This window comes from Pinus tabuliformis, chromosome J, assembly GCF_031772625.1.
Source record: "Pinus tabuliformis cultivar Carrire ecotype Pingquan chromosome J, CPIR1, whole genome shotgun sequence".
NCBI lineage: Eukaryota > Viridiplantae > Streptophyta > Pinopsida > Pinales > Pinaceae > Pinus > Pinus tabuliformis.
This window is the reverse complement of record NC_142295.1, coordinates 1,063,705,811-1,063,714,729: the sequence shown is the minus strand read 5'-3', so window position 1 is coordinate 1,063,714,729 and position 8,919 is coordinate 1,063,705,811. Positions and strand designations below refer to the sequence as shown.

Sequence of the window (8,919 nt, the reverse complement as noted above, 5' to 3'; positions counted from 1 at the left end):
ATCATTTTCTTGACCGACTCTGTTTTAAAGTCATTGTTGATTGCATTAGCTATCATTCCTTGGTTGGACGTTGAATCTAAGTACAAGGAAAAAGGGCAACGGGTGTAACCTTGCATTTCCTTAACTAACTATTGTTCACTTATAATTACTGATACCGACTCTGTTTTAAAGTCATTGTCGATTGCATTAGCTATCTGTTTTGTAAACCATAAAGGGATTATTTCTACATTAGCTATATCTCAGGTTTTGCACCGAATTACTGATACAATTTGCATTAGCTATTCTAGGTTAAGCATAATACATCCAAGGGCCCCAGCAACGCTCTGCAAGTGATTCATTATTTTATCATTAGTAGATGAAGCCTGAAACCTACCTGTTATCCAAAAATCCATATGGGTTATTTCGTTACCATTTTCATTCCCTGTTCAGGAGGTGGGGTTGGATTCAGGAGGGTATTCCTTCCAGATGTTCGGGAATCGATTACTCAAACTTCACTGAGCCTGCCGGGCCTGCTGCCTATCCTCTGGCTCTCTAACTATAGGTTAGATCCCTCTGCTTGCAGGTCTCCAGGTGCCCTTCCATATTTTCTCAATACCATATATACTTAGATTGAATCTCCGGGTTTATATTTGGATTCAATATATTTGGTTTATATTGAATTTCTGGGTTATGTTGGATTGGACATGTAATTTAATTCCTCAAATTTTGTCTGCATTCACATGTGCACTTGTAACTTAATGGCACAAATTTTCTCTAGAGTCGCATCCAGTGGACAAAATATTATGTAGGATGTTTTAACAATACATTTGTTAAGGCCATCAAAATATGAGCCTCAGAGAGATTCGACCCCTAGAGGCACGGTGGAAGGTAAGACTGATACGCGCGCGATATATGGAGCCTGGGGTTGAGTCTGCTGGAGTATTTTATTTTATTGGGCATTTCCCATTTCTGGCGGTCGGGCAGAAAACATACTGATAGTGCGCAATTTGTTACGGGGACCCATCAGCTCCTCCTCCTCCAACGACGTTTGCTGCTTCAGGGTCACCCCTCCCTGAGACACCCTCCACACTGATGCAGAGGCTGCTCAGCTGTTGGGTCACCCCTTCATCCTCTTCAGCTCCCTCCAGAGACCTTCCATACTGATGCAGAGGCTCAGTATATAATCCAATCTCACCCACCCCCAAATTAGCCTGTACATAAAACCCCATAACTATTTTTTGATTCATAATTTGGTAAATTTTCTCAAATACTCGGCTCTCTCTGTATTTAATCATTCTTAAATTTTTATTTTATGATATATTTTGCTGGCATTAAGACTTGTTAAGGTCATCAAAATATGTACATAAAAGAGCATTTAACAATGGTTAATGATCCTATATTGTTCACATGATTTGGGACTGTATGCTTGGCTTTCCGTGTTATTGTTGCTGCTGTCCCAACTCAAGTTGCAAGGGCGTGGGCCATTTTGAAATGTTTCACTGCTTCCTGTGAACCTGCCAATAATTCTCACAAATTTCATTGTCCTAACTACTCAGATTGAATTTCTAGGTTTATATTTGGATTCTTCTCTCCCATCACTTTCGACTTCTGGTAACTTTTTATTTCGTCTCCCTCATAAGGATCCCCAGAGGCTTTGAGTGGTCACTCTCACTCTCATTCAGTGTTTGTCATTATTATTATCATATTCATATAAATTTCTATTTCTCCCCCTCATTATTGATGGGTATTTTTCCGATAAAGAAAATGGTGGATATATCTGTGATTTCATAATAATTACATGTGTAGTGGAGAACTTGCACACCATTTATACCTTTGGAGAACTTGCACACCCTTTATACCTTTACATGTGTGGTGGAGACACATCATAAATAGATATATATGCATGCAAACTTAATATATTATATTATATTACACAGCATAAATACAGAGTAGTGTGCTTACGGTTGGCTGGTTGCCTGGTCTCCCAATGCAGTGTCCAGATCATTCCTTGTACATACGTGGACATTGAATCTAAGTACAAGGAAAAAGGGCAACGGGTGTAACCTTGCATTTCCTTAACTGACTATTGTTCGCTTATAATTTATAGTGATAGCTGTGATAATTATGATAATGAATAGAATTATAGTGATAGTTGTGATGATTTTGATAATAAATCTATTTATGGTTGTATTTTCATTTCCTTTTATCAGTGAGAAAAAATAATTTTGATAATAAATTTCTGTGTTTTAAAAAATAATTTTGATAATAAATTTCTGTGTTTTTATTTCTTTTTATTGGTGAGAAAAAATAATTATTCTCCTACTCCCAGTTTCCAAAATAGTCAAACTCAATGTTGCAATTTTCATTTAATTGGTTGTATCTTTTAATTTGATGAATATGTCTAAATGGGTTGTAGGCTATATGGGAGTATGATGTCTTGTGTTCCATGGGCATATCATGGTTGAAGAAAAAGAGCTTAGAGTAAATGGTGCAAAGGTAAATTCAAAGCCTGATATGAGCTTTCAGTGTATTCATTTCCTTTCAATTATCAAATTAGGTCTGTCACTTTGCCTAAAATATTGAATTTGATTCATAAAGCTTTTGCTACTTTAAAGATAAGGCATAGATGACCACTAAATTTTGATAATTGTTGCTTTTTTTGGCAGATGATAAAGAAGACATGAAGAATATACAAGCATGTTAGGATAGATGAAATATCTACATGTCATTATGAATTCATTATGTTATCATGACCCAAAATAAACTAGCATTCATTTATTTTTCATCTTTATTATGTAATTACTCTAAAAACACCATAATAATAAAAAGTATTATTTTGTTTGAAAGGGCTAAAAGCCCTTTCTCATTGCTCTTGAGGATGTACCATGGCTATCCTCAAGGGTTTGTGTCCCTCTCTCCACCTTACTTTTTCATTTACTTTTATTTCTTTATTTTAGAACTATATAGTTTTAGTTTAATAGATTGTAAATTAAAAGTATCAAATAATGCATCAATATAGATAATTATAACATCTTAACTAAAAATTTGAAATCTTAAATCAACTTGAAGTTATGTATATGCATTTGATTTAATCAATATAGTATTTTTCCAACCATGGGTTTTGTGATAATTGCACAATTTTTGGATGCTTCTTTAGTGGTTGGATTTGTGTATGATTAAGTTGTATGTATTTATTGTATGTACATTCATTGGTTGGTCTGTGGTAATTGCAAAATTTTTTGTATGACTATTGAGTGATTGAATTTTTGTATGATCAAGTTGTATGCTTTTATTGTATACATTGATTGATGTGTTTTTCTATTACTTTGTGATGATGAAGTTACACACATAATTTCATGTATTAATGATTGTTGTTTGAGTTTCATTTAGTGGTTGGATTTGTGTATGATCAAGTTGTATGTCTTTATTGTATGTACATTGATTGGTGTGTGCTAATTGCAAAAAAAGTGTATGTCTATTGAGTTTAAATGAAAAAATGAAATTGTTTGTATGAATTTAAATGCAAAATTTTGTGTAATGATTTTTGTTTGAGTTTCATTTATATGATTGTGTTTTACAATGAATGTGTGACATGTGAATATGTATTTTCAAATGTATGAGAATTTTCTTTATTGATTCTTGGTCCTTGGTTTCTATATTATGTTTCTGCATTCAAAACCTTTTTTGTGTGTGATGATCAAAATTTGATATATAATGTTCAATGTATCTTTTTGCAATCCTTTTTGTGATGTTCATTAATTGATGTATATCTGTGATTGTGTATGAGAATGGTTGTTGTTTGGGAATTATTTACATAGTTGTGCATTTATAATGAATTTGGATGACATGTTTGATATGTACTTTGAAATGTGTGTGGATTTTATTTAGCACATGGCTTGATTTAATGTCTACAATAATTTTGTATGTTTGGATATTTACAAGCTTGTGTGTATGATGATCAATATTTGATATGCGATGTTTGTAGTATTTATAAATTTATGTGTGTAATAAGAAGATTTTGATGGAATGTTTGTATTCTTGTGTATTTGTAATGTTTTTGACGTTTGAATGTTTTTGTATTTGTAATGCTTCTTATGTTTGTGTTATTTTTGTACATACAATCTTGTTTATAATGATTAAAACTTGAATTGTACTCTTGATTGTGTGTTTCTACTATAAATTGTATGTGTATTTGTACTGTTGATTGTATGCATTTTCCAGGATGTGTTTGTATACTTGATTGTATGCATTTTTTATTATGTGTTTGTATTATTGATCACATTTGTTTGTGTATTTACAATCTTGTGCGTAATAAATTATAAATCAATGTTTATATGTTTCTGTATTTACAATGTTTTTGAATGTAATGGTGATTAAAACTTGAATTGTACTCTTGATTGTGTGCTCGTACTATTAATTGTATGTGTATTTGTACTCTTGATTGTATGCATTTTTCAGTACATGTTTGTATACTTGATTGTATGCATTTCTCGTTGTGTGTTTTTATTCTTGATCACATTTGTTTGTGTATTTACAATCTCATGTGTAATAAATTATAAAGGAATGTTTATATGTTTCTGTATTCACAATGTTTTTGAATGTAATGGTGATTAAAACTTGAACTGTACTCTTCATTGTCTGTTTGTACTATTAATTGTATGTGTATTTGAACTCTTGACTATATGCATTTTTCAGTATGTGTTTGTATGCATTTCTGATTCTGCGTTTGTATTCTTGATCACATTTGTTTGTGTATTTACAATCTTGTGTGTAATAAATTCTAAAGAAATGTTTATATGTTTCTTTATTTACAATGTTTTTGAATGTAATGATCAAAATCCGATACGGTGTTTGAGTAATTGTATATCTATATATTTTTTAATGGAATGATGAAAATTTAATGTGATGCTTGTATATCTATAATAATTTTTAATGTAATCATGGTTGTTGTTTGATTGGGTTGTTTGTTTATTTGTAATTTTTTCATTGTGATTGTGTATATGCTTGGAATGTGAAAATTTGTGTGAGAATGAGAAAAATTTGAGATGACATCTTTTTGTATTTGCAATAATATTTATGTAATGATCAAAATTTGATGTCTATTTTCAATTTAAATTTATTTCATAAGAAATTAAATGCGGGGATTAGGAGTGTTGAGTGAAATAGTAATATTGTATAAACTCTAAGTGAGGGGGTAGTAGAAATGAATTTTAATCTATTATATAGGAAAATGAAATAGGAGGTGGTGTTGGGGGAGTGATGAGTGAAATAGTAGTGTAACCATAAATTAGCATTGAGGGGGAGCGGCCAAATGAACTTCCACCTTCACGTGGTTGGCCTTGTTAGTAGAGAATTTATATCACTTTATATCACAAAATTCTCAAAGCCAAGTAAAGTTCCTTTTAAATATAAGTAAAATATTATTTTTGAATTTTTATTTATCAAAATAATAGATATATATATATATATATATATATATATATATATATATATATATATATATATATATAATAATTATTAAAAATATATCCAATTTTTTTCATAACTTTAATTCACACAAATAAAATATCTATATCTATATATATATGATTATTGTTAAATAATAATAATTTTTTATTTATTAAATAAAATTGTAAATTATTATTCTAAAAACTATTTAATTAATATCATTTGTTAAACACACATGGACAGCAAAGAGAAATATTAAAGATAAAACATGCAATACATTTTTTATTAACATGAGATATACATTTATAGTACAATATGTGACTCTTGGGTTTCAGATCCCAAGGTCTCTTGGACTGCTTTGGTCTATTCGGCTTCCACACTAACCCATTTAGGATTAGGTGTCCAACATTCCACCCCTTAATCCGAAGGGTTATGTATGAGTCCAAGAAGAGAGTTGTAATACAAAATGTGCAAAAAATGCATGTCAGCACTAGGCTGAATGTGCTCTATGAAATGTTGGCATAAAGGGCAGTGGTTTAAGGATGACCACCAACACTGGAACGCTTAGTGCAGTTCCCGGAACTCTTCCAAAACTGGCAAGAAACTGCAGTTTTCTGCTAGAGGAAGTGATCCTATTGTTTTAAAGAGGGAAACCTTCAACCATAAAAGGGAGGTCTCACCCCGCATAAAAGGTAAAACTTCAACCTAAAAAGGGAAGTCTCAACCTGTGATGGTTTAAGGATAACCAACAACTCTGGAATGCTTAATGCAATTCCTGGAACTCTTCCAAAACTGGCAAGAAGCTGGAGTCTTCTGCTAGAGGAAGTGTTCTCAATTTTGTTCCTCGAACTCTTCCAAAACTGGCAAGAAGCTGAAGTCTTCTGCTAGAGGAAGTGTCCCAGATTGCCAACTGAAGGCATGCTCAGGGGCATCTTTGTCTCTGGCTACAACTCTGAAACTGGTGTGGCAGGTTGTGGCTCAGGCTCGCTTGATGTGACTTTGAAGCTTGTAGATGACCATCATTTCCCCCCCTGTCAGATACAAGGTGAGATGATGGAGAAAACTCAACTGCAAGACTGTTCAATATTCTGGAACAAGTTCTGACATGTGTTTGGAATATCTTCTTGGCTGTTGATGCCCATTGCCAAGAAGCAATCCATCCAAGATGAATCTTTGTTCTTGCAGGATGTTTGTTTCTGAAGCATCTGTGTGAAGAATGGCTGGTTTTATGACAATGCTTACATGGATGAAGATCAAAACAGTGATCTTTCAGATGGCCAACTCGATCACAGTGTTGGCATTTCTCAATCTGTTGTTGTTGTTGTTGCTGTGGAAGAGGGGCAGAATCTGGAACGGCTGGAGGTGAAGTGTCATGAGGAGCAAGTGAATTGTCATGAATGAATCCAGCACTCTGAAACTGAATGGGCTTGGCATAGTCTGGAATATGAAAGGACAAGTCCTTGTCATATCCAAGACCAGTTTTGTGCTTGTTGTGGACAAGCTGTTCCCAAGGTCTGATGATGGGCCTGGGAAGTGCAGACTGAGTTTCTGCATCTGCATATACAACTACTGCTTTATTTGAATGAATAGTAACATTATTGACTTGTTGTTGATGGGTGTCTGCTTCATTGTTCTGAACAAAAGCAGGTTCAGAATGGTGTCTATTTTGATGTAGCTCTTCTTGCTGTAGCTGTGATTCAAGCTGCAAAAAATCAATATTTTCCTGAAGCTCAATCTTTTCCTTTTCCAATGTAGCAACAGTATTTTTTAATTTTTCAACATATTCATTTGAATGTGTCAACTTCCTTTTGCTAATCTCTGCATTCCTGTCATTTAGATTCTTTTGAAGCTCTGTGATTTCCATGGACATTCGTTGCTTCTCAGCCTTCAAAACAGTACATTCGTTTTGAGCAACTTCATTTAAGTCCTGTTCCTTTTGAAGTTGCAACTTCACATTTGCTAAATCCGCTTGGTCTATTTCACGTAATTCTTTCAGTTTCTTTATTTCAGCCAGTGACTTTTCATGATCACCTTTCAAAGCCAACAAAGCCTGTGTTTCGTCTCGAAGCAAATTTGTAAGCTCCTTTTCCCTTTCTTGTAATTTTTTAATTTTGAGCTCCATCAGTTGTTGCCTCCCCTCAAGCTCTAATGGTGGTGTAGATCCATTACTTGTTACAACTGTACCAGTATTTGCATGCTTCCCATGGACACGCTGATTACGAGGAGCATTCGTATATCTTTGTTGTCTGATAGCAGGCACATCCATATGTCCCTGGAGCACTTCCGGCCCATTTAATGAATTGTCTCCAACCTTAGATATATCTGAAACCTCCATAGATTTTCTATCATCTCCATTAACTAACATATATCCTGTTGTAGATCCTTCCATTGCTTTCTTCAATTTTCCATTCTCATCATGCAATCTAGACAATTCTTCCTCACGTTCCTTCAAAAGGGATGCATAGTTAATAGACATCACCTGAATTTCAGCTTCAGCATTTTGAAGCCTTTGAATCTCTCCTTTATACCACTCAAGCTCGGCCTTGACATTGGAATCTATTCCATTGGCAAGAAGGGGCTTTCGCTCAGAATATCCTTCCGGTGGCCTGCGCTCAGATCCTCCTCCAATCTCAAGCTCATCTGCAGTATCCTGAACATCTGAGACAATTTGCGAAAGATTTTCCTTGAAAGTTGCAATGGTAGTCCACATCGTATCCAATTTCAAAATCCAGTTTTAATTGAGAAATTAGCTTCAATTAAGGGCATCTCTCCGATATTGCAGATGTCTGCCTGGTTTATCAGAATACGCTGCGGGCAATTGCATGCGCCCTCGAATTTTGAGAGTTTGAATGGGTAGGTGAAGAGGGTAGCGTATGATCTGAAAACGGATTTTGTGCTCCACGATATGGAAGAGCAGAGAGAACATATTCTCATATACCACAGCGAGTAGTTAATCATATCTTCCTGGGTTCTACACTTAGACCTCGACACTCTTAGGAGTCTGTAAAATCTACGCTCCATGTCCCTTTCTTCTGCCTCTTATCAGATTCGCTACTTTACCAACACTTAAATTTGCAGTATCTCTATTGTGCAATTCACTCAAATACAGTGTAAAGATTTTGAAAAAGACAATTTACCTCGAGTATGAATGTAATGGCTCAATCCCGAATTTGTGCCCACTCTATCATTATAGGCATTCTCCACGCATGATAGATTTTTTTACTGTGTATTCTTCATCGAGGAAAGACGTTTCAACTTCCCTCCACCTATGTTCCATGCCCTCAATCGACTAACAAACTGTCTGTTACCTTCTATTGCGCAGTGGGGAGAAAAATATATGTCTTTCTTGGTTCAGGGATGTCACAGGTTGGTTCAACATATAGTTCAACATATAATTGTTTCCAAGAATAACTGGACACAAATGCCTACCTTTATTGGTAGCGGTCTTCACACAAAGTGTTTGCGCTTTGTTTTATTCTACCCATGGCTCGT

General features: G+C 34.4%; 1 protein-coding gene across 1 annotated transcript; it reads right to left on the bottom strand.

Annotated features, from left to right (window-relative positions):
* Positions 1-989: 989 nt before the first annotated feature.
* LOC149230630 (golgin candidate 4-like) lies at positions 990-8,137 on the bottom strand. Its single transcript, XM_089381369.1, has 2 exons — positions 7,208-8,137; positions 990-1,190 (listed from the first exon to the last, which is right to left on the bottom strand). The coding sequence occupies exons 1-2, from the start codon at positions 8,135-8,137 to the stop codon at positions 990-992; spliced, it is 1,131 nt and encodes a 376-aa protein (XP_089237495.1).
* Between the last annotated feature and the right edge of the window lie 782 nt (positions 8,138-8,919).